The 26,534-nt window shown below is 37.5% G+C and overlaps 2 protein-coding genes across 8 annotated transcripts in view; one reads left to right on the top strand and one right to left on the bottom strand.

Annotated features, from left to right (window-relative positions):
- The window catches only part of SWT1 (SWT1 RNA endoribonuclease homolog), an 82,817-nt gene extending 71,452 nt beyond the window's left edge, over positions 1-11,365 (bottom strand). For 2 of the 7 annotated variants that reach the window (XR_012501850.1, XM_074351796.1), the window contains exons 1-4: positions 11,204-11,365; positions 7,539-7,625; positions 6,263-6,346; positions 1,709-1,767 (exon numbers count right to left, since the gene is read on the bottom strand). Coding sequence is in view for 6 of the 7 variants with exons in the window: in XM_074351796.1 (XP_074207897.1) it covers positions 1,709-1,767; positions 6,263-6,346; positions 7,539-7,616 (221 nt within the window). In the remaining variant the exon portion in view is untranslated. Of the gene's footprint in view, positions 1-1,708; positions 1,768-2,990; positions 5,940-6,262; positions 6,347-7,538; positions 7,626-10,451; positions 10,583-10,637; positions 11,061-11,203 lie in introns of those variants that run through there. The other 5 variants (XM_074351791.1, XM_074351794.1, XM_074351792.1 and 2 more) reach the window with 4 other exon arrangements.
- Positions 11,366-11,506: 141 nt separating this feature from the next.
- TRMT1L (tRNA methyltransferase 1L) overlaps positions 11,507-26,534 on the top strand; it is a 29,819-nt gene continuing 14,791 nt past the window's right edge. The window contains exons 1-7 of the mRNA XM_010973303.3: positions 11,507-12,007; positions 16,331-16,441; positions 17,717-17,830; positions 18,807-18,871; positions 20,305-20,434; positions 21,856-21,979; positions 22,477-22,556. Of these exons, the coding sequence (XP_010971605.1) occupies positions 11,767-12,007; positions 16,331-16,441; positions 17,717-17,830; positions 18,807-18,871; positions 20,305-20,434; positions 21,856-21,979; positions 22,477-22,556 (865 nt within the window). The 5' untranslated portion in view covers positions 11,507-11,766. The remainder of the gene's footprint in view (positions 12,008-16,330; positions 16,442-17,716; positions 17,831-18,806; positions 18,872-20,304; positions 20,435-21,855; positions 21,980-22,476; positions 22,557-26,534) is intronic.

Here is a 26,534-nt window from a genome sequence, read left to right as displayed (position 1 = left end):
GTTTTCAGGAGGTGCCAAATATCATAAAGAAATACTTACAACCTTACGGCAAATAAGTTTGCTTACTGCTCCAATAAATAAACCACCACAGCAAATGGACCATGTGCTCTGCGGGCAACCAATGGTTGTTGGAAACCCTATACTATTGACACTGGTGTCTCCCAAACACTGCATTACAGCTTCCTTTGGTCCAATCAGCCTTTAAAATATATAATGGCTCCTACCACATTATTTAAATACATGACAAGGCCATTCTGAGATATCTTGTATGCCATGTAGTTTGTTTGACTAAAGAAAAGGTCACAACAAGTTACACCTAGAGTACCTGCCAATATCTGAAAGTGAATGTTTAGATGTTAATAATCAAGCCAGATGCTGTGCTGTTCACATTACTGATATTGTTACCCTAATTAGGTATAATGCTAACCCACCCAACAGCATGGTCACTGATCACATGTGGGTTCGGGGATGCAGAAATGTCACTGAATTAGATATTCAACTGTTCAGCATTCCAAGGGCTGAAGCCAAATAGCAGATTTTGAGTAAATACTGAAACCAAGTTGAACTTCACTGCATTCTTAGAATGATTTAGATCCTATTCTCAAAATAATTCAACAACATTATTTCTCCCTCCACCCAAAGATGATATAAGTCTAAAGGTGCAGTAAATAGATCAGAACTCTATTTACGCTCTTATACATGGATATAAAATGAAGGCAAGAAAGTGTGTCCTGAAGCAAAAGGTAGCTGGTGAAAAATCAAGCAGTGTTTTAGAACTTAAAATAAAATAAAATAAATGGATACTAGTATAAAAGGCATTAAAAAATCTGAAAAATTTAGAAAGTAATAGTCAATATAACATGAAATTTGTGACAGAATATACTTTAACACATAACAATATAAATACAAAGTGTCACAAAAAAATAGGAGATGATTCAAAAGAAAAACTGAAGAGTCCGAGGCCAATTGGATTTTCTGTTTTTGGCAAACATTAACTGAGCTTGTCTGGGAAGCAGAATTTTTATCTATATATTCAATGCCATTTTAATTGTTTTCTCATAGCTCCTTATATTCAGAGAAATGTTAATCTTACCAACTTTTATCATACATTGTACTTTTTATACTTATTTACCCTTATTAGCGGCAAGAAATTCCTGCCCCATAAAATTCTCTGAAATTTTTATCCAAAGAACACAGAAAATGAAGGAGACCTAAAATCCATTATTCCTACCACTATTCCCCAAGTTCTCCAAGTTGTACCCACAACCTGTTTAATTAACATGGTTTTAGAGCCGTATCAATTCAGTAAGCTATATATTCTCTTCATGAGTAATGTATAAAGATGGTTTATTCAAAATTTCTAAATCAGCTTCATAACCTCTTTCATTACTATATGTAATGAAGTTATGTATCTTATAAGGGTGTGTCAAAATCAGATCACTTGAGGTAAAAATTTACATTTTATTTGAAAGTGATTTTTTAACATAGTATAAAATTCTGGTAGACTTTTTATTTCACTCAACTTTTTCTTAAATTTATAAAAATATTAAGAAAATTAAATAATCATAATCTGTGATATAGCTATAAATATCTGGATACAAAACAGTATAAATCAGAATAAAGGATTTTGCAAATCTAAATATTTTAGTCTCATAATTGTAAGCTAAAAAAGTGAAAAGGTATATATAAAGAATAAGGGAGAATTTACCTTTTCAGTTCTTGTCTTCTTTTTATATTACAGTATAGAATATCTGTATGGTCTGATTTCTGAAAGAAAAAAGGTATCATTGAGGAAATGTAAATTGTGCACCGTACTATGGTTACAGGGGAAGGAGCCTGGGGGACAATGTTTTTCCATATGTATGTGTTAGTGAATAAGGTGACACAATAATTTACTTAATCCTCCTAATATTCTTGTAAGACAGACATTATTATCAACCTCATTTTACAGATAAAGTACCCAGGGCAAAGCATCTTCCTCAATGTCCCAGAGCAGGTCAGGAGCAGGGCCATGATCTGAAACCAGCTGTCTGCCCTCTCTTTCCTGTGCCTCCCTGCCTCTCTATGTACTGGAGATACAGAGCTAGGCACAAGAAATAACATCTCTCTTATAGGGATACAGTCTCTGTCCCAAAGAGCTTAGAGTACAGTGAAAGATAAAGAGAAAGAAGTAGAAGGACAGGACCTAATGGAAAGGCCGTAAGCATCAAAGCAGGACCACAGACAGCAAGTTATAAAAACACCAACCACCAAAAAGCTGGACCACACCTAGGAAAAGAGGTAGACAAAATCTATGCTAAAGATTGAATACAGATTGAAAATAGGTTTAATTGGTAAAAGACAAAGTCATTCTAAGAAGCTGAAGATGACTAGGGCAAATTCAGCAGAGAGAAAATAAACCAGCCTAGCGAGAAGCAGAAGGACTGTTTTTGAGGAAGAAAAAAGAAAACTAGATAGTTAGGTGTGACCAAATTTAAGAGGAGCTTGAGGGATAAACTAAGTAAGTGAGGATTTTTCAACTGAGGAGAAATACAAGGAAATCAGTATTTTAAGAAGGCTAATAATATAGCAAAAATAAATGGAAATAGTTTCATTATAGCAAAACAAATTCTTAAAGACACAATTCTGCATTCATGGAACTTTTACAACTACTTGTTTTTTTTAATTGAAGTACAGTCAGTTACAATGTGCCAATTTCTGGTGCACAGCATAATGTCCCAGTCATGTATATATGCACATATATATATTCATTTTCATACAGAAGAAATTTTTTAAGTCTATTTTTATATATAGTGGTTAACATCTGCAAATCTCAAAACTCCCAAATTTATCCCTTCCCACCCTCTTTCCCCTGATAATCGTAAGACAGTTTACCATGTCTATGAGTCTGTTTCTGTTTTATAGATGAGTTTACAATGTCCTTTTCTTTTTCTTTTTAGATTCCACATATGAGTAATATCATACGGTATTTTTCTTTCTTTCTGGCTTACCTGACTTAGAATGATGATCTCCAGGTCCATCTATATTGCTGCAAATGGCATGATTTCATTCTTTTTATGGCTGAGTAGTATTCCACTGTATAAATACACTACAACTTCTTTATCCAGTCATCTGTTGATGGACATTTAGGTTGCTTCCATGTCTTGGCTATTGTAAACAGTGCTGCTATGAACATTGGGGTGCATGTCTTTTCGAATTAGCGTTCCCTCCAGATATATGCCCAGGAGTGGGATTGCTGGATCATATGCTACGTGTATTTTTAGTTTTTTGAGGAATCTCCATACTGTGTTCCATAATGGCTGCACCAAACTACATTCCCACCAGCAGTGTAAGAGGGTTCCCTTTTCTCCACACCCTCTCTGGCATTTATCATTTGTAGACTTTTGAATGATGGCCGTTCTGACTGGTGTGAGGTGATACCTCATTGTAGTTTTGATTTGCATTTCTCTGATACTTAGCCATACTAAGCATTTTTTCATGCGTCTATTGGCCATTTGTATGTCTTCATTGGAGAATTGCCTGTTTAGGTCTTCTGCTCATTCCTGGCTTGGGTTGTTTGGTTTTTTGTTATTAAGTTTTATGAGCTGTTTATATATTCTGGAAATTAAACCTCTGTCAGTCGCACCATTTGCAAATATTTTCTCCCATTCCATAGGTTGTCATTTTGTTTTACTTACGGCTTCCTTTGCTGTGCAACAAAGCATGTAAGTTTAATTAGGTCCCATTTGTTAACTTTTGCTTCCATTTCTATTGCCTGGGTAGACTGCCCTAGGAGAACATTGCTAAGATTTATGTTAGAGAATGTTTTGCCTATGTTTTCTTCCAGGAAATTTATATTGTCTTGTCTTATATTTAAGTCTTTAAGCCATTTTGAGGTGATTTTGTGTCTGGTGTGAGGGAGTGTTCTAACTTCACTGATTTACATGCTGCTGTCCAGTTTTCCCAACACATTTGCTGAAGAGACTGTCTTTTCTCCAGTGTATATTACTTCCTCCTTTGTGGAGGGTAAGTTTACCATTGGTGTGTGGGTTTATTTCTGGGATCTCTGTTCTGTTCCATTGATCCGTATGTCTCTTTCTGTGCCAATACCACACTGTTCTGATTACTGTAGTTCTGCAGTATTGTCTGAAGTCTGGGAGGGTTATTCCTGCAGCTTTGTTCTTTTTCTTCAATATTGCTTTCACAAGTCTGGGTCTTTTGTGATTCCATCTAAATTTTAGGATTATTTTTCTAGTTCTCTGAAAAATGTCATGAGTAATTTGATAGGGATCATATTAAATCTGTAGGTTGCCTTGGGCAGAATGGCCATTTTAACAATTTTGATTCTTCTAATCCAAGAGCATAAAATATCTTTCCATTTCCTTAAGTCATCTTTAATTTCCTTAATCAATATTTTGTAGTTCTCCATGTATAAATCTTTCACCTCCTTGGTCCGATTTATTCCTAAGTATTTTATTGTTTTGGATGCAATTTTAAAAGGGAGTGTATCTTTACTTTTTCTTGCTGTTTCATTGTTAGTATAAAGAAATGCAACTGATTTCTGTATGTTTGCATCTATGTTCATCAATGATATTGGCTTGTAATTTCTTTTTTGGCAGTGTCTTTGGTTTTGGTATCAGGATGATGGTGGCTTCACAGAGTGAGTTTGGGAGCATTCCCTCCTTTTCAATCTTTTGGAAGAGTCTGAGAAGGATCAGTATGCGTTCTTCTTTGTATATTTGGTAGAATTCCCCAGTGAAGCCATCCTCAGTGCTGTGTCTGCTAAGGTATGCAGGTCCACTGAAAACTCTGCACCTGCACTCACCCCCACTGTGTGCCAGAACTCCGCTGCTCCTTGCTTGACTGTCTTAGAGGTGCAGGCCCACAAAGGCACCTGCAGAGCAAATCAGTCCCCTCTGTCTGGGGCTGTAAACCAATCTCAGCCCCACCTACGAAGCTGTGGAGCCCCTGGGTAAGGATTCAGGTTTCAACCCTACCTCCGCCTGGAGCCATCCACCAGGGGATATGGTGGCTATGGCTGAGCCCCACCTCTCTTCTTGTGAGAACATTCCAGCAATGGTGTCACAGGCCAGTGGAGACAGTGGCTATGGTCCATCTGTGTTGTGCCCCTCCCCTCAATGTGCACCAGTAGTGTTGCTTCTTCTTTTATGGGGGACCCAGGCTGTTCTGTTCTGTATACACTCCCAGCCACAGCCTACAACACACTCCAGCCCCCTAAGGCTGCCTCTACACAGGTGGCCACAGCCCTCTGTTCTCTCAGGCAGCCCGGCCTGGCCCACCCCCCCCGGTTCGCTTCTGGGGCTGGGGGTCGCAGGGACCCTTTGTGCTGGTTTCTCAGTTCTGATGGTCAAGCAGCTGCTGTGAAGTCCTCTAAGCCTCGGAGGTTCCCCTCTGACTCTGTTGCAGAGGGGCCGTCCTAGGGGAGCGCTGTTCCTCCTTTGCCACTCCCTCCCTCCCAGGACAGGTCCTGCATTAATTTCCTTTTTCTTCTTTTCTTATCTCTCCTGATAGATTTTGTGAGGAATTTTGTCTTTTGAAGTAGGGGATGTTCTGTCAAAGTACAGCAGGTGTTCTGAGAGAATGGGTGGGTCTGTGGCGGTCTCTCTTGGTGTATTCATGGCAGAGGGTGAGCTAAGAGCGTCTTTCCACTCCACCATCTTGGCACCCTCCTACTTTCTCTTATTACCCACAATTGCGCAGCAATCTGGATGCACACTTAACTCCCACCTGAATGTGGTGAGTACTTCTCCAACCACCCACGCACTAGCTTAATATGTTTAGTCTGCTGTCATTGTTTTTTATTATTTGTGAGAAGGTGGAAAGAACTCTGGACTTGGCTCTGTTGCTGTACACAATTTTTAGTCCTTTGACAAATCACTTCACTTTCTGGATCTCAATTTCTGAATCAGAAAATGCAAACACTATGCTGCCTTGGCAAACTGAAAAGGAAATTGTAAAGACAAATATAACCATATATGGAAAAAGACTTAAAAACTGTCTAGATTTACATCCACGTTGTCTAATCCCACATGATAGGGTCTATCAGCACACAGAAATAGGGAACTTTATAAATGCTTTTCAGTGAGTAGCAGAAAGAAAAAACCAACTGGTTTTCTTTCTGTTGGTAATCAAAAAGTAAATATAATATAAAGAAAAAATTAATAGAAAACCAGTAGGGGAATTTATATCATAAACTTTCTAGTTGCACATTAAAACTTTAATAAATAATTTTTAGAGTTAGTCACAGTGTCTAAACACTTACCAATTTTCTCTTCTCTGATGAAGTGGATCTTACAGTGCAAGCTGAACTAGCAGAACTTGCTGAGATTTCTTCCTCCTTCTTATCCTAAGAATGGCATTTGGAAAAAAGGAAAGAAAAGCACAAAATGAAGCACAGTATAAGACAACATTGTTATTATAAATCCACATTCCTTCTACATTAATAATCAACTTCCAAGGTTCAAATGTTCAAAGGCACTCAAATTTTGGGAAGAGGAAGAGAAACTCAACTAGAAGGGAAAGTCAACTAGAAATCAGAGATCTGAGTACTCCTGAATTAGAGATGAGATGGGCATAGGTGCTCTAGCAGAAGGCCGCTGACAGCTCAGCTAAGGAGAGTGGGAGGTGGCGCTGCCATGGTAGAATTCAGTCTTCTACAAAGTAAAGCCATATATCCAGTTATTTTTCACTGGATCTTGAGTTTAAGAGCCCCAGGTCAAGTACATTTTGAGTATCATCTATCATGTCAACAGAGGGGTCAGATGAACGAAAAAACAATAAAAGTCCCTGCCCTCATTAAAGTTAGAATCTAGTGCAGGAATTTACAAATAAGCAACTAATACATTTAGTGTGTCAGATAATGCTATGGGAAAAAATAAAGCAGAGAAAAGGTCAGGAAGAGCTGGGAGGCAGGGGTGAGGCAGTTATAATTTAAAACAGAATAGTGAGAAAAGGTCCCTCTGGTAAGCTGACATTTGAATGAAGACCTAAAGAAACGAAGGAACAAACCAAGTGAGTATCTAGGGAAAGAGTTTTCAATTCAAAGGGACAAAGCCTCTGAGGCAGGAATGTGCCTGGCTAGTTGGCACAACAGGAAGCTTTCTCTACTCCTTATGTGTGTGTGTGTATACACATATATACACATGTGTATACACATATATACAATGTGTATACATACACACAAATAGAACTGAGTCACTTTGCTGTACGTGTGAAACTAACACAACATTGTAAATCAGCTATACTTCAATATATATATATTTTTTAAAGTGGGGGGAAAAAAAGATGAGGAGGAACCAGCAAAGGACACTGCCAAGTCTCTGTTTCCTCATTTGTGTAACTGGGATAATGATAGTACCTACCTCAAAGAGTTGTGAGGAATAAATAAAACAATGCAAGTAAAAAATGAGAAAAACAAATTATTTCTTTTGGGTCAGAAAAGAAGAAAATATTTACATATCTCATTTTAAAACGGAGGCATATTTTTATTACACAAAAATAAACTATAAAAAAGGGTGTCTTTAAATCAAAATTCTTACTTTATCAACATTAGGCGATGAGGTGGTGTCTTTTCTCCAAGACTTCTCCTTTTTTCCACAAGAGTCTTTGTTAGACATTTTGAAAAGCTAATACAAACATTAAAAATAAATTATGTGGGTTTTTTTTTAATTTTTACCACAACAACAAAACATTAGATATTATTCTTTCTTCATTTACACCAAGACTGGAGTTTTATAAAACGATTTCCATTTTCTATTCATTCTCAAAGTGACAGGCTTTTCTCACTGTTCCACTTTATTTCACTTATAGTCTCCCACGTGATGAACTGTTCCTCTCCTCCAGCTTCACCTATCACCTTCTTAGAAAGGACTCTCAAAACCATGCCTTTAGCCCTGACTTCTCTAAGCATCAGATCACCATTTTCAACGGCCTGCAGGATGACTGTATTTTGCCCCACCTACACCTCAAAACCCATCAGTCATAGATTTTCGTTTTCCTAACACATTCTCTGTCCCTCACGGAGTGACTTTTGGCAAATCACATACATTTTTTTTTTTGAGCTTTACTTTCATTATATGTAAAATAGAGATAACCCATCCCAGAGAATTTTTAAAGAACTCTAAACAATGGATGTAAAAATACCTTGCACAGGGTAATACACAGTAGAATCTAAAAAAATACTGACTTATGAGGTGGTCTTTTTACTAGACCCTGAGCTTCTTGAAGAGTATGCTGTGTTAAAAACTTAGGAGGTGTTCATAAATGCCTGCTGAGTGAATGAATGAATTTTTCTTCCCCAGAATATACACTGTTCATTCCAAGCCACTTTCAACTCTTACTCACTGCAGTCCCTCCGTCCACTTCCCATCCCAGTCTCATTCTTCCAGTCTTGCTCTGGATCAAGTCTATTATGTTAGTTGCTGACCAAATAACTAACCAAATAAATAAGACAGACACAGTCATTCCCTATGGCCATCCCTATGGCCATAAACACTCTGAAGATAGTGCTGGAATGTAGAGGCCAGACACTGGGAACATCAGTAGGTCCTGGGGGCAGAAAGATACAAAAGCAGTCCAGAGGCAAAGCCCGAAGGAGAGTTTCTTGCTGGTAGGACACGTATTGAGACTCTGGCCATAACAAAGGCTAGAAACCAAGCAACTGCAATCACTCCTGATGAATCATGACAGTAAAGTGAAATTGTATAAGAGAATGATCAATTATACTAGATAAAACTTTCAGAATGTTCTGATGACTATAGGAGAAAGAAGAAAAATTCTGAAACTAATAGAGAATCTAATAATAAAAATTAATAAAAGAACAGCCCAATAGAATTCTAAGCACAGATTCTAAATTACCCAGAAACTTTGCTTTTTAAAATAATTTATGGCAATAATTGAATTCAGTGGAGCTTCCAGAGTAGAGCAATAATCTTCATTTCCCTTTCCTGTTTCAAGGATTCCATTTCATGGGGGGAAAAGGTACAAGAGAAAACAACAACCTCCATGAAATGAACTGTTTAGAGCCAACAAACTGGTTATGTTACAATTTAAACCCATTCATGTTAGTATGATGTTACTTTGAACACAAAGAACACTAATTTAAATCTGCTGCCCATGAAACAACCTGGAAAAAACTCTGCAGATAGTGGATTGTCTGAGGAAAAACACCTCTACGTTTCCTATGACAAATGTTTTATATTTATATTGGTGTGAAATTCATACTAATATATGGAAATGAAAATACAAACTAAATGAAGGGAGACTGCCCGTATTGGCCAGCCTACAAAATGACTCCTGGCTCCTGATAATCCCTGTTGCCCGGTAATTACAGCATATGTAGTCCCCTCTCATGATAAAGCTGACCTGGGTAACCACTAGGATATTACTATATGATGGTATGTGGCTCGGTCAACAAGACATTGTGGCTTCTGCCTTTCTCTGTCTGGAATTATTCACTCTAAGGAAAACCAGACACCATGTCATGAGGACATACAAGTAACCCAAGGAGAAGCCCACCAAGGAAGAACTGAGACCTCTTGCCAAAAAAGAATCAACTTCCAAGCATGTGAGTGAGCCCCCTTCGAAGCTGATCCTGCAGCCCTAATCAAGCCTTCACGTGCAGCAAGTGGCAGGCATCTTCGCTGCCACCTCCTGACACCTAGAGCCAAGTACCCCAAGAAGGCTATTTCTGAATTCCTGACCCATAGAAACTGCGAGGTGATAAATGTTTTTGTTGTCTTAAGCCAGTAAGTTTTGAGATAACTCAGGCAGCAACAGATGAGTAATACACGCACTTAATATAATTCCTCAAACTTCTTTGAAGACCCCCTTCTTTAAGAGATCTCAAGAGCAGGGACCATGCTTAGAAGTTCTTATTAAAATTCCAACAGAACGCACAGGCTAAAATCTAACTCTTTTCTCTGGTTTCCAGGTGGTATTAATAAGACTGACATACAGAACAAAGCTCTCAATTAACCATCTAGTCTTTCAGAAAAAAAAAATCAGTGATTCTTGGCTGATGCACAAATATAGTTAGCCACATGTCTCATTTACAGACTCATGTCTGTAAATTATACTGTGTTATAATCCCATTTTTAATTAACTGTTAAGAGCAGTGAGGCAGTATACATCCAAGAATACTAGTTAAAAGTTGGAGATGGGGCCACTACAAAGGCTTGAAAACTTTAATTCACGAAAGCTTCCAGGGGATAAACTGTATTTCCATTAAACTGGGGAGAAGGGGGATAAATCCTCCAAATATACTTTCTAACTACTGGGGGGGGGGGGCTGGGGGGCGCTGGAGGGAGGACCAAATTCCTGTTTGAGTTTCAAACTGCTAAATAATCACACGTGCTCTCCCGTGCGTACAAGTAGGAAACAGACCAATGAGTTAGGTATTAAGTGTCAGCTTTATTAACTAGGAAACCCAACTGGAAGTGTGAGTCTCGTACCTGAGACTAAAAGGAGCTTCCCTCTCCTCCATGTCGCCTGTAATATTCAGAAAGTCCCAAGCAGAGCAGCCAGAAAACTCGTCTTCCCCTTGTCTACCCCAGTGGGTTGGAAGGAGTGAGGCTTAAGCAAGTTTAAGCAGGCTTAGAGAGCAAAGGGAAGAGAGGTACGGGACCAGGGGGACTCACCGGCACATGCCCTGAGGGATGTGAATCGCATCAGTCGAGTGCCCCGAAGCTCAACACACTCAGAGTTCTGGGTATTAAAAGCCTAAATACAAGCGTAGGGCACCCTCCCCCCCCGTAAAAAAATCCGTAACCACAGAACTCTTACAACTACAGCGTAGCGCTGCTACTGGGAATATGTAGGTCAGAGCAAAAATAAAAACAAAAGGAAGAGAGTGTTCCGGTCACGGTGTGGGTGAAGGTGGGAGATGAAGAGCAGACCCCAACTCCAAGTCCACCTGACTGCCAGGCGAGCATGGCCGCGGCTCGCAAAACACCCACCGGCGGGGCAGGTACAGACAAGACCCTACCCCGGGAGCGGGGCTGCCCCAGACGCAGGGCCAGGCCAGAACCACACCCTTTCCGAGCAGGGTCAACCCTAGGTCCGCCCACAGAGTCGCCCCGCCCAGACTCGAGGGGCCCCGGAATCCTTCGTCCGTCACGCCTCCTGCCCGCTAGGCTTCCGAAGTGAGGCGGGGAAGCTGCCCAGCAAAACGCCAATGAGCCCCCCAGCCCCCTAACTTACTCACCAGCGCGGGCGGCGGTGGCGACTTGGGAAGCCCAGGCCAAGGAAAAGGGACCCCGAACCCGATGCCCGCTGGGAAATGTAGTTCTGCGCTCGGACGCAGGTTACCCCTCGAACACTAAGGAGCGTTTGTTTAGCTTTGCATTCACTTCCTCGAGGGACTTGGAACCGGGGCTCCGCCCAGACGGCGCGGTGCACCCTGGGTATTGTAGTTATGGTTGGGTTCGGGGGGCGGACGGCTGGAACGGAGACGCACCGTGGAAACAGAACTCTCTGACCTCATTGGACGCCGTCCCCAGCACGCTCCTGCGCAGTCTGTGCTGGCGTCGTAACGCCTCGGGGGAAAGGAAGCGGATGAGAACGGGAATCGCCGCCTCTGGGTTTTTGTTTTTCTGCTGACAGGATTTGGTCACTGGTTCTTCGTCTTTTGTTTGTTGCACGCATCCCGTTCTCCCCATTTGCCTCCCCAGTCCTCGGATCCAGCCCTCTGGGCATTCACGCCAGTTCTCTCACCCCGCCGTGAGCCCCTCCTAGTCCCGGGGCGGGCCTGGCACGGAGGCGGTAACTATGGAGAATATGGCGGAGGAGGAGCTGCTGCCCCAGGAGAAGGAGGAGGAGGAGGTGGCCCAGGTCCAGGTCCCGACCCCGGCCCCGGACTCGGCTCCGGTCCCAGCTCCGGCCCCGGATTCGCCTCCTGCCTCCGCCCCGACCCCGGCCCTGGACTCGGCTCCAGCCCCAGCCCCTAACCTGGCCCAGGCTTCGGCCCTATCCCCGTCCCTAGCCTCTGCCCCTGACGAGGCTGAAAGCAGTAAGTGCAGGAGGCCCAGATCTTTCTGCCGCAGGAGAAGCGAGAAAGTGCGCCTTCCTGGGAAGTAGGGGAGGCCCTTCTTCACTGGGATGGTTCTTATGGGGAAAGGCAGGTTTAGGGAAATGGGGGGAGGCAGGAGGGACCCGTACAGCGGGTAAAAGGGTACAGGATGGGGAAGGGAACTTCACAAACCTCGGGGACGGTGAAGGATATGTGGAGGCCGGGGGGGTGCAGATGGAATTAATGAGGTTGAGGGCTTCTTGGTTAAAGGGGGTCTTTTTCTGGTACAAAAATAAGAAGTTAATTTGGTAGTTTCCCTCCCAGCCCCATCTGCCATGGTTCTGTGAGTCCTTAAAAATAGGATATAGTTACTGAGCAACCTGTTCACTGTAGGAGATTCTAACTGCCAAGATTTAGAAACCGTTGCTGTCAATTAGCTTTTATGACTCGACATACACAAGCGATGGGTTTTCCTCGTTATTTCATTTTCTTTAGCAGCTTGCTTCCGGAAAGAATTTGAGGCTAATGAGTAGTTTAAGAAAGAGTCGACTAAATTACAGATGTCTTCCCTTAGACATAAATACCAGTTGAGTTTTGTATGTTTTTCCATCAGAAGTCGACTGTTGAAAATTAATAGCCCATATTATTGTGCTTCTGAGACTGCTGGCATGTTTTGTAAGTGGTGATTTACGGGACCATAAAGGAATTTAAAAGATTGATGAGTAACACTTTCTTAATCTTGAACACCTTTACATAGAAGGTCTAAGAGAGTCTTCTTTTTAAAATTTGTTCAAAAATTGACCCTTATGCTCTTTCTGAATTATAACAAAATATCTTAATTCATTGTTTTTTCTGCTTCTAGGCCAGTTGTGAGGTTGATGTTATAAAATATTTGGATAGTGATAGTGTAGTAGAACTATTTTGCAATCTTAAAACAACATATAAATTGTTATAGCAGATTTAAGAGTAGGACTGGTAACAGAAAAGACGAAGTTAGCGTTCCTCAAGTTGGCCCCTCCTCGTCACATAAGATCAGTACTAGCAGGTGCAAAGTAAGGCCAGTTGTTTCTTCATCCATAACTACAATGTGGGGAAAGGAGGTACTCTGTCCTGAGTAAGGTAGCCTCCCTAACTCATGTCTAGATTGGATCTTTTTATATCAACCAGAAATGATTCAGAAGCTTTAGGGACTGCGTGCTTTCTCCAGCTCCCCACCATCAAGAATATGTTAAACATACTTTGGGAAGATTTACTGATATATTCCAAAATTTACAAGTTTGTAATTTGAAGAATGTGTAATGTTTGGGTAACTTGAAAATGCATCATTGGGACAAATATGTAGTGATTGAGAAATCTGAAATGCGTTAAAAACATACATTGATCACATTTTAAAAATTACTTTTAGATAGTCTAGTCAGTCCTGTGAAATTAGTCTTAACTAGGCAAGATGAAGATAGCATATCTGAAATAGAATTGAAAATTGAGGAAAAAGAAGGTTTAAAAGAATCTCCTAGCATCTTCTTGAACTCATTTGTTTTAGAAAGAGATTTGCCTATTGACTTCTGGATTATTAGTGTGTTATAAAAAAGGTTTGAGTGGTTTAAGTACAAATTGTCTGATATCTACTCTCTTGAACCAGAAAGTGATTTCAGAGATGCATATAGGCATATCATGAATCTTGAGGCATGTCATGAATCTGAGAGTTTTCTTCAGTAGTGGACCACGGGATTTTCAGTCTTCTCATCTGACTTACCAGGCCCCTTTCTCTTATTTTGTATTACTTGGTAGTTAGAATGATTTCAATAAGCACATTGTTATCTTGTTTCACACACAGATCTTTGAATTATGGAAGCCAAAAGCTTTTATGATTTCAAATTAAATAGGTTGGTTTGTACACATGGATTCATTGCCTAATTCTTACTGTCTGACCTAGCAATTAAAAGTTTTTGGTCAAATGGGAAAAAAATTTTACCTGTTTACAGAAATTATATCTCATTATAAGTCATTTGAACAGAGCCTGGTATAAGAAGTTAACCAGTAGCATTTGTTGCTCTTTGTTTTTCTCATTTTAAAAAAGATAAAAATGAGTCTTTTGGTAAGTTTTTGCAGGAAGGTCTGATAGTGCTGAATCGAACTCTGAAATTATTGGCTCAGTGTGATACTGCATCCAAAAAGACTAATGATTTTTAAAAGTTACTTAAAAACCTTAGTGCCTGCTATGTACAAGTTACTACACTAGGTACTTAACCAATACAAGGATGAATAAGGCCCTTGCCTTCTTACTGCTTATTTGTGGGGGAGACAAACAAGGACAAAAACTATGCAGAAGAGTAAATGAAGCAGGTGGGAGTGAAGTCTGAAGGGGAATGGGCAGGAAGATGGCAGTGTCAAGAATAGAAATTAAAAGCCTTAAGTTTCTAAACTGTATAATGTAATTATACTGTGAATATTAGAGAACCCTGTGGTCTATCCACTTTCTCCTATCTCATTGTGTGTCTTTTCCTATTAGTATTATCTCCTGGTCTTACATGTTCAAGACTCCACTTTGTAAATGTTCCTTTCCTTTGGGCCACATGTATTCAGGTCTCTCTGTCCTTAAAAAGAAAGAAAAAGCGAGTTACAGTCCCATCCACCACCTTTTTTATACCTCCAAGCTTGGGGAAAAAAAATTGACACTGATTTTCTGTACTCTGTTTCTCCTTCCAATCCCATTTATACTCTCAAACACCTCACTGAACTTTCTTTCTTAAAGGTCACTAGAGACCTGCTAAATACTAAGTCCAGTTGTCTTTCCTTGACCTCTACAACTATTTTCTGACACCTGGTGTTGAGTCTTTCTCTTTTACAGTCTCTTCTCTCTTGGCTCCTGCGCTATCTTGATTCTCCTTACTATCTTTCCTTTTTAAATCTACCCTCCTGATTTTTCTTCCTCAGAATCTCATAAATACCCACATCCCTCCATCCCTCACTTCCAAATTGTATCCATTTATATTAATCAGCTGTGGTTCAGCAGCGTTGGGGGATGTATCCCCCACAGCACTAATCAAGAATATATCTTGGAAAGATATTAAATATATCTTGGAAAGATTAATTCATAAATTTCAAATTTTAGAAGTTTGAAGAATGTGTAATGGAGAAACCTGAAAATGTGTGACTGGGACTGGGTTTTGGCTTTTTTCTTCATCTTTTCACATTTTTCCCTTAGGCTTTCTTGCTCATGCTCACAGTTCCACCTAATGTGTATTTTTGATTTATATCTATTCAGAATCCCTCCTGACCTCACAAAAAAATTCTGCTGCCTACTGGACTTTAGTATATGAATACGAGTACTAACTAAACACACTGTGTGAAAAACTAAATTCCCTTTTCTCTTTTGCTTCCTTTATTGGTTAATGTACCATTATTCTCAACCATATAAACTTGAAATCTTAGAGTTATTCTTTAATCTTCACCCTTTCTTCTCACATCCCAAGTTCTTTGCTTCTTTTTTTACCTTTTGTTCTCCTGTACCTTTTCATTACCAATTTCTCAGTTACTGATCCTTGGTACCACAACCAGGGATACCCTCCTGAAATGCATTCAGTCATATTTCCTCAGAAACCTGAAAAGACTTCATATCGCATGAAGAATGAAGTCCAAACTAACGTGTATGGAATTTAAGCCTCCATAATTTGTACCACATTTTCAGCTACATGTTTTTCTACCGACTCTATCCCCTAAACATACCACTTTCCAGCCAGAGGTGGTACAGATGTGGGTGTATATTTTTACACCACATGAGTTTGCTTATTAGGTTACTTCAGTCTATAAGGCCGGACACCAAATCTCTACTTACTGAAATTCTATTCATACCTTAAGTCTCAATCAGATGCCATGTCTTAGGTGAAGACCTTCTCAGAGGCACTTGCTGGAACTAATTACTCCTTCCTCTGTGTGCCTGCATCATGTTACCTTTACCTCTAGTATTCATTTCTTTCTGCCTTGTGTTATAGTTGGTAGTTAACTTGTTAATCTCTCTCACCTGATTGAGTTTTTTTGAAGACAGAAAACACAGCTTTAGTATTTTGTACAGAATAGAAACATTTTTTGTAGAATTATATTGAAGTAATAAGATATAATTTGAAAGCTGTGAGGTTACTTTTTGCCTTTTGAGGCACACTTGTCATTTTATAAACAATTGCAGCAGTTTTTCCCATCTAGTTACTGGGGCACTGTGCTAGAGAAGATAGAAGTGTCAATCCTGTGTGATGTGATCATATAAAAACGAAGTTGGAATACAGATTGTTAGAGCATAATCTTCTAACTCTTAAAATTTCTTTTCAGAGAGACACATCTCAATTCAAAGGCAGCTTGCTGATCTAGAGAAGTTAGCTTTCGTAACTGAAGGAGATTTTGACTCTGCCTCTTCATTGAACTCAGATAATCTTGATGCAGGTATTTCCATGTTTTGAGGGTTTGTTTTTTTTTTTTCTGTTTCTAATTATTTGTTAATCTTTCATGAAAAGCTTGGTAACAATAAACCTGTTTATTGCCACCAAACCAGAGCAGAGGTAAAATAATTTTTTTTTCTTTAGGAAATTGTAGCCTTCTGTATGCAAAGGTGCACTATGGGAATAAGTTATTTCACAACTCCTCGAGCAGATTACCATCTCATGGGTATATAAGGACTGTGTATTCTCTAAGTTAGGAATTACATTTTACTGAGTAACAGAAATCCCCCCAGAATAGTGCCTTAAATAGTATGGAGGCTTATGTTCTCTCATGTAAAAGTCCCAAGGTGGGCAATCTAGGGCTGGTGCAGAGTTTTACAATGTTGTCAAGTGTTCCTAGCTCCTCTCTTCTGTTTTGCCACCCTTAATACTTGGATTCCATCCTCAAGACCACCTCATGGTTTTTTGAAGTAGGCAAGAGTATATTAAAAAAATTAATTATGCCTATACTTGCCGTGTGCTAGGTGTGAAAGGTACTTGTTGTATTAAAAATGAGTTACTGATTTTTTTGTATATTTGAATTGCTTTAAACCTAGATTTGAGATTTTAATTCATCAAAATTTTTTATTGAGATGCGTTACATTTCTAATTACATAAGACTTCTATTTTGATGGTCCATAATCTTCTCAAGGATATGCTAATAAAGAAGGAAGAACTTAAAATTTAGTGATAGGATACAGTGGTTGTAACCATGACCCCAGTCTCAGAATAGCAACTATATGGGATCGCATCTACTCCTTCCACTGCCTTCTTCCGTTTTTCTAGCTCCACATGTTAACTGTTTGTGTTGCTGCTAGAGTAGAGGAATACCACAGCAGGTACTTACGCTCTCTGCCCAGCTTCTGCCCCTTGGGGGGTGTGACAACGGCTGCCTTTTCCCCTGCCCAAAGTACAGAGTGATGTTCTCTCTTTGGCTGGAGAAATATCATAGAGTTGATCACTTCCTCATCCTCTCTGTTCCCAGTGGCAACAAGGATTTCAGCTAGCCACAGAGAGGAGAGACTTAGAGCAATCACTGACCATGTGCTAAAACAATTATTGTTAACTACCTGCTGAGGCAGGAATGACTTTTCCCTAATGTTAACGATATTATCTAAGAAGTGTGTGTGTGTCTGCAGGGTAAGGGCAGGAGAGGGTCTCTGTTCCTTCTTTTGTAGCTAAATTTAAGCCTTAATAGCTAGTATATTCTATGCTTTATTGGTTATTTTTTCTTTAATAGGAAACAAACAAGCTTGTCCGTTGTGCCCCAAGGAAAAATTCAGAGCTTGTAATAGCCATAAACTTCATCGTCACCTTCAAAATTTACACTGGAAAGTCTCAGTTGAATTTGAAGGTTAGTATTTTTGTGCTTGCTAAAAAGTGATATAAATGAAATTCAAAATTTGATACCAGTTTTGGAATTTTATCGAGAACATAATCAAATATTTTCAGTTTAAAATTATGAGGAATTTAATGCTCCTCGTTTAATGTGTTTATTAATAAAGCTGTATAGCTCTCTAGGCAATAGATACGACACAAATAGTTTAGTTTGGCAAACACTGATTAAGCATCCATTCTATACTGGGTGCTCTGCTTGGCCATGAAGTCCACATTACTTATTGAACAATGTTTTAATATTATACTTTTCCTTTTGTATTAAACAACTACCATTTTACACATATTTTTGAAGGCATAATAAATGTAGTAAAAAAAGAAAGTAAAATAATTGGTATGAATATAGGAAAAGAGAAGATAACATCTCTTTTTTCTGCTGATAGCTTAAAAAAACTAGAGTTAATAGGATTTGTAACAGTGGTGAGATAAGATAAACATTTAAAATCATAGCCTTTCTCTACTCTAGATAAATGAAAATTAGAAAAAATACCAATTATAATAGTTACAAAAATGACACAGTTTGAAATAAATAAATAAATAAACCTAATTACCGTGCTTCACCCCCCCAAAAAAAATTTTTTTTAATTTAAAAAAAAAATGAAAAAGAGATGTGGTTCAAAACAAAATGATAAATTTAGTCCTCAACAGTAGGTTTTGAAATGCTGACCCAGTTACCAGTTATTCAATAGGCAATTAGAAGTAGAGATCTGGCCCTCAGGAATGAGTAGCTAGAACTATAATTTGGGATTCCTTCTCAGAGGGAAGAGTGTATAAAAGTGTATAAAACTAAGGCAGTCTCATTCAAATAAATTAATTATGACATTACAAATACAAGAATAATCCCAGTCATTCCTATAAAATAAAATTTGCTAATTTTAATAATAATTGAATATTTAATGAATAGTGATAAGACAAGCAGCAATTCTTCATTCTAGGTTACAGGATGTGCATCTGTCACTTACCTTGTCGACCAGTGAAACCAAACATTATTGGAGAACAGGTAATCACATGTTAGATTTGTTATTTTTAGATCTAGCTGTCTTTAAAGAAAGTGCAACTTGTACTTGCTTTCAGACTAAAATGCGCATATTTGGCAATGAAGTTTACTTTAAGACTTTGTTTACAAGTGCTTTCTGATTACCATAGTAGGAAAAATAAGCAATGTATTAAAAAAAAGTTACTGTTTTGAACTTTTCATTTTATAGTTTTTAGTTTCAGTCAGATCAACTGTCCCCCTTTGTTCAAAAGGAAAATTAACTCATTTACTAATTTTGGAATGTAGAATTTAAATAGAAAGTAATTTTTTTATTTCAAAATAAATTTTGGTCATGGACTTAGAACCTTCAATTTCTGTGGTTTAGTAAATATCTTAGCATACTCATCCTCCCTATGCTTGTCCTCTTAATTTGGGGACAGAATCAAGAATCTTTCTGAAATCTCAGTAATTTTTTTTAAAAGTACATGTGTTTATTTTTAGGGTATCTTTGACCTTTGGGAATACAAGTTATAAAACATTTTTTAGTAACACTATCCTGTATGCCTATTAGCTTAATGAGTCCTCATTATTAATTTTCCTTTGGGGTCACTAGAAAGAGTTAAGTGCCAGGGGGGAAAACCAAACATTTCTTTAGCAGTAGTCAGGATATTGCTTGGTTCATTAAGTCTATCCAAGATATTTTGAAGATGATAATCACAGCACCATAAGGAGCCCTGTGCAATGTTGTTGACTGTTCTCCACCTGCTGTATGATCCCGAGTAGATAGGAGGTTAGAAGCACTAAGAATGAAAGGCATCAAAAGTAGGAAACGAGCCATTGCAGTCTTTCTTTTCTCAGCTAAATAAGGTATTATGAAGTGAGAATTTTTTACTTGAAAAAAATAGTCTTTTCATTATGTGTCTGACATTCAGTAGTATGCTAGATCTAGCTCAAATTTCTAGAAATCTTGAAAGCGGGTGTTAAATGATTCCCAGATTCACATTCAGTGATTTCACATTGGGAGCTTGAAATGCCATGGTTGTCGCTCAGCGTTGGCCATGGTATTGTATTTATACCACAGACAGCTGCAAACACTATATACCAGGGCTTTATTTTCCTGGAGAGCCGGTTGTGAAATATCTACCAGTGCACTGCTGCTAGTATCATCCCATTTGTAAGTGCTGATATAGAAAATAGAGTACAGTGTTTGCTGATTAAAATGAATGGAAAAAACTAAGACGTTAAACTTGTGGCCTATTGTAAGGTAAGACTGAAAAGTATATATAAATATAGGTAAGGAAGTAAAGATCCTTCCGAGGTTACATGGCAAAATGAATACTATTTTCTATACCGTTAAACTCACGATACACCAACATACTTAAATTCACAACCTTAAATACGCTTTTATTTCATTGTCTTAGTAACTTATTTATGTACTTAAATCCTCTGTCTGATAGATATCCAGTAAAATGGGCGCCCATTATCATTGTATCATTTGTTCAGCAACTATCACCCGAAGAACGGATATGCTAGGACATGTTAGGCGCCATGTCAATAAAGGGGAGACTAAATCCAAGTATACTGCTGGTAAGTTGAGCAATCTCATTATCATGTTAATAAGTAAACTCTTAAACAATGGTCTGATTATTCTTTTCAGATACCAGGCAGATGAAATACAGTGATTTAACCAGATCGTTTAGTGAACTACAAATCTGTTACTTCAGGTTTTATTTTTCTGTGAGGCTTCTCACAACATTCAGCTGTTCTCAATTTAATGGCTATATTTAACAAACAAGTGGGTAGAAAAAAGCAACTGATGCTCAAGTAAATCTAGGTATCTTATGAAAGATTATAGGATTGTATTACCAGCAGTGGCTCCTGCACCAATAACTGTCTCATACTTATTGTTGAAAAACACTGGAAAAAGGAGGTAGAGTTAATATATAGTGACTATTTATTATCCTGAGTGATATCTAGTTGCTAATTGTTTGTTAATACTGAGGCGGTTCCTTCTCAAGAAGAATTAAACCCTCTTGCCCTAAGGCATCAGTTATATGTAATAAGTTCTCTTGTATACGTCTAGAATGGTACTGTGTACTTTTAAGAATTCAAAAAATAAAAGTCACTGAAATAATTATCTCTAGGGCTTAATTTTCTCACAGAACCTGGTTTGAGAAAGGCTGATCTTGTGAGCTATATGACTTTCCACTTTGGTGGGTATAGAGACATATAACACAACACTGGGAAAGATTACTATTATTTGGCATTGTAGAAAGAGAAATATGATTCCCATTTAGTTAACATTCTGACTGTAATTTTATCAAGAAATCCAAATGTAAAGGATCCCAGTTATTTTTCCCCACACATGTTATATATGTCTCATTTCTTAAATACTGAAAGCATACTCACAAATACATCAGTATTTCATATGGGTTTATAGCTAAATGATTCTAATGTATCTTAAATGTAGAATAATTTTTTCAATTACTTTTTAGGCATTTGAATATAATTATCATTTAAAATCATAATTGTGAGAAACTGTCTGAAGTCAAACATGTTCAGGAAATATAGTGACTCCTAGTCATCCGTGCTGGCTACTGGGATATAACCAGAGACTAATTCTGTAATGTTTATACCGCAATAAAATATATTTAGCCAACCTATATAAACACAAGGTAGTGTTTGATGGGTAATAAAGGTATTTTAGGCTTTTGTGCTATCTTAGGTTGATTGTTCTTAAGTGGATATCATTATACAGTTATATTGATATGCTAGGCAGTTAAGATTTTAAGCTAATAAACTTTAATTCACCAAATAATTAACTGAGTACTACTTTTTCCAGAGACAGTGCTAAATAGATCAGTTTCGGGGGTGAGGGTTGGAGATTTGACATCTACCCAACTGATTTCATTAACATGAAATGTTACAAAGAAGGGTTTTTTAAAATGTATATTGTGTTATTTAGAATTATGTTGTATTTCATTAGAAGTCTTTTTTTTTCATTTTAGCTTCTGCTGCTAAACCACCTCATGAAATTTTGAAAGAAGCAGACACAGATGTACAAGTTTGCCCCAACTATTCTGTACCTCAGAAAACAGATTCCTATTTTAATCCCAAAATGAAGCTAAATCGGTAAGGTAAATGGAAAAAGGGGTTATAGGATGTTTCAAATCATTACAAATGTACCATCTCTTAATTTTCATGTTCTAGTATATTGAAACTTAAAAATAGGTACAGAATGAAAATGATTTAGTTTAACATTTTCTCAGAATGATTGCTTTCTCTCTTTTATTTTTCTACCAAACCAGTTTCTTTCTCAGAGTAAAACAGATCCAGCTTTATATAATTAAATGAACAGGCTGGTGCTTTTGTTTTATTTATTTATTATAAGTTTTATTTATAAAATCATTATTCATAGTGAATGCTTGTTAGTAAAACCAAATTAGATTCATAGCTTAGTTTCACAAATTCTTAGTTCTCGTACTATTAAGTAGGGAATATGTTATTAGGTTTCTTTCCAAAATAGCTTGCACAGTAAGTAGGAACGCCAATTCTTACATTCTTAAAATAAAATCTACAATGATGAGGCCATGGTACAGATTATTTCAGATTATTACACTTTTTTCTAGGCAGCTAATATTCTGCACTCTGGCTGCTTTGGCTAAGGAACGGAAACCTTTGGAATGTCTAGATGCCTTTGGAGCTACTGGTAAGTAATGAAGCTTTTTTTGGAACCCCACTTTATCATATTTATACAGTATCTTTTCTTTTCCTTTTTCTTCTTGTTTTTGTTGTTCAGCCACTTTGAAAACTGGGGGTTTATTTATATCACGTGAACACGAATGGACTCTTTCCAGTTTTATTGAGAAATAATTGACATCCATCACTGTACACGTTTAAGATAAACAGCATGATGGTTTGGCTTATATATATTGTGAAAGGATTGCCATGATGGGTTCAACTAACATCTATCATCTCATGTAGATGCAATAAAAAGAAAAGAAAGAAAGAAAAAATTCTTCTTGAGATGAGGACTCTTAGGATTTACCTGCTTAACTTTACTATAAAAATGTTACCTCTGCATAGTCATCATGTTGTACATTCCATCCCTAGTACTTATTTATCATATAATTGGAAGTTTGTACCTTTTGCCCACCTTCCTTGTACAGTATCTTTTCTTAGGAAATTTATCTGGATATCATATCTAGCAGAATATTTGGTATAAAAAATAAAGATTCAAGGTAAACTTTTTATTATGGAAAAATTTCAAATATATGCAGAAGTGGAGAGTATAATAAATGAATCCCTTGGTGTCTATCACTCACTTCAGAAATTACCAACTTATACTCAGTCTTGTATCTACAGTTGCATGCACTTTTCCTCATGTCTCATTCCCCGATTCTCTTTCCCCATTATTTTGTGGGTTTTGTTTTGTTTTTTAATTTAAGTATAGTTGACTTACAGTGTTGTGTTAGTTTTTGGTATATAGCATAATGATTCAGTTATATATACATATATATATTCTTTTTCATTACAGGTTATTGCAAGATACTGAATATAGTGCCCTATCCCCATTATTTTGAAACAAATCACATATATATTATTTCATCTGTAAATGTTTCAATTCAATCTCTAAAAGAGGACTTTGTAAAATTAAAACCCTTATACCATTATCAAACCTAAACAATTAAGAAAAGTTCTTTAATATCATCAAATACTTAGATATGCTTAATTACTTCATAATTTTTAAATTAAAATCAGAATCCAGACAAAGACTATATATTTCAGTTGTTTGATATGTCTCTAAGTCTCTTTTTACTCTGTATTCCCTTCCATCATTTTGTGTGTATGTGTGATAATTATTTGTTGACATAAGAAATTATTTGCCCTGTAGAGTTTCCCGCAGTCTAGAATTTTGCTGATTGTATCACCATGATTCGTACAACCTCTTGAGCATTTATTATTTGTAGACTTTTTAATGATGGCCGTTCTGACTGGTGTGAGGTGACACCTCATTGGGGTTTTGATTTGCATTCCTCTGATAATTAGTGATATTGAGCATCTTTCATGTGTCTGTTGGCCATCTGGTTGTCTTCTTTAGAGAAATGTCTTTTTAGGTCTTCTGCCCATTTTCTGATTGGCTTATTTGGTTTTTTTGATGTTAAGGTGTATAAGCTGTTGGGTATATTTTGGAAATTAATCCTTTGTTGGTCACATCGTTTGCAAATATTTTCTCCGATTCTGTAGTTTGTCTTTTAGTTTTGTTTATGGTTTGAAATGGATTGAAATGAGACGGATTGAAAAAATACTGCTGCAGTTTAAATCAAAGAATGTTCTGTCTATATTTTCTTCTGGAGCTTTTAGAGTATCCAGTCTTACATTTAGGTCTTTACTCCATTCAGAGTTTATTTTTGTATATAGTGTTAGAGATTATTCTAATTGTATTCTTTTACATGTAGCTGTCAAGTTTTCCCAGCATCACTTATTGAAGAGACTATCTGTTCTCCATTACATATTCTTACCTCCTTTGTCATATTTTAATTAACTGTAAGTGCGTGAGTTTATTTCCGGGCTTTTTATCCTATTATGTGTCTTTTTGAGCCAGTATCATACTGTTTTGATTACTGTAGCTTTGTAGTATGGTGTGACGTCAAGGAGTGTGATTCCTCCAGTTCCATTCTTCTTTCTCCAGATTGTTTTGGCTATTTGGAATCATTTGTTTCCATACAAATAAATTTTCTTTTGTTCAGTTCTGTGAAAAATGTCATTGGTAATTTGATAGGGATTGCATTGCATCTGTAGATTGCCTCAGGTAGTATGGCCATTTTAACAATACTGATTCTCCCAATCCAAGAACACAATGTATCTTTCCATCTGTGTCAGCTTCAGTTTCTTTCATCAGTGTCTTACAGTTTCAACGTACAGGTTTCTTGCCTCCTTAGGTAGGTCTATTCTAGGTAATTTATTATTTTTGATGCAATGGTAAATGGAATTGTTTCCTTAATGTCTCTTTCTGATGTTTCTTTGTTAGTATATAGAAATGCAGCTGATTTCTGTATATTAATTTTGTATCCTGCAACTTTACCAAATTCACTGATGAGCTCTAGTAGTTTTCTAGTAGCATCTTTAGGATTTTCTATGTATAGTATCATGTCATCTGCAAACAGTGACAGTTTTTCTTCTTTTCTAGTTTGGATTTCTTTTGTTTCTTGTTCTTCTCTGATGCTGTGGCTAGGACTTCTAAAACTATATGGAATACAAGTGGTGAAAGTGGACATCCTTGTCTTGTTCCTGATCTTAGAGGAAATGCTTTCAGCTTTTCACCATTGAGTATGATGTTAACTCTGGGTTTGTCATATATGGCCTTTATTATGTTGAGGTATGTTCCCTCTGTACCCACTTTGTAGAGAGTTTTTATCATAAATCCATGTTAAATTTTATCAAAAGCTTTTTCTGCATCTATTGAGATGATTGTATGAGTTTTATTCTTCAGTTTGTTAATGTGGTGTATCACATTGCTTGCTTTGTAGATATTGAAAAATTCTTGCATGCCTGGGATAAATCCTCCTTGATCATGGTGTATATATTTTTGGAGTTGGTTTGCTAGCATTTTGTTGAGGATTTCTGCATCTATATTCATCAGTGATATCGGCCTGTAATGTTCATTTTTTGTGATATTTTTCTCTGGTTTTTGTATCAGAGTGATGGTGGCCTCACAGAATGAGTTGGAAAGTGTTTCTTCCTCTGCCATTTTTTGGAATAGCTTCAGAATGATAGGCATTGGCTCTTCTCTAAATGTTTGGTGGAATCACCTTGAGGTCATCTGGTCCCAGACTTCTGTTTGTTGGGAGTTTTAAAATTACTAATTCAATTTTAAGTACTGGTAATTGGTCTGCTCATATTTTCTGTTTATTCCTAGTTCAGTCTTGAGAGATTGTACCTTTCTACGAAATTGTCCATTTCTTCTAGATTGTCCATTTTGTTGGTGTATAGTTGCTCATAGCAGCCTCTTATGATCTTTTGTATTTCTGTGGTGTCAGTTATAACTTCTCCTTTTTCATTTCTGACTTTATTTGGTCCCTCTCCCTTTTTTTCTTTATGAGTCTGGCTAAAGGTTTATCAATTTTATCTTTTCAAAGAATTAGCTTTTAGTTTCATTGATCTTTTCTGTTGTTTTTTTGTCTCTATTTCATTTATTTCTGCTCTAATCTTTATGATTTCTTTCCTTCTTAGAACTGCTTTTGCTGTGTCCCAGAGGTTTTGGATCTTCATGTCTTTAAAGTCCATCTGGTCTAATGTGTCATTTAAGGCCTATGTTTCCTTATTTGTTTTTTGTCTGGATTATCTGTCCATTGATGTAAGTAGGGTGCTAAAGTCCTCCACTATTATTGTGTTGTCAATTTCTCCTTTTATGTCTATTAATGTTTGCCTTAAATATTGAGGTGTATCTTTCTGGGTGCATATCATATCTGGGTGCAATTGTTATATCTTCTTGGATTGATCATTTGATCATTATGTAGTATCCTGCTACATCCAACGCAGCTCAGGACCGTGTCTGAGGACCGGCGATGCAAGACTTAAGAAACAAAGAGACAAAAGTAAAGAGCAAAGATGGGACCAGGGGACTCAAGATCTCATGGATCTAGAGTGCTGAAAGCCTGGTCGACATCATACTTACTAGGAGTAT

This window comes from Camelus bactrianus, chromosome 23 (assembly GCF_048773025.1).
Source record: "Camelus bactrianus isolate YW-2024 breed Bactrian camel chromosome 23, ASM4877302v1, whole genome shotgun sequence".
NCBI classification, from domain to species: domain Eukaryota; kingdom Metazoa; phylum Chordata; class Mammalia; order Artiodactyla; family Camelidae; genus Camelus; species Camelus bactrianus.
This window is presented reverse-complemented; position numbering and strand designations above follow the sequence as displayed.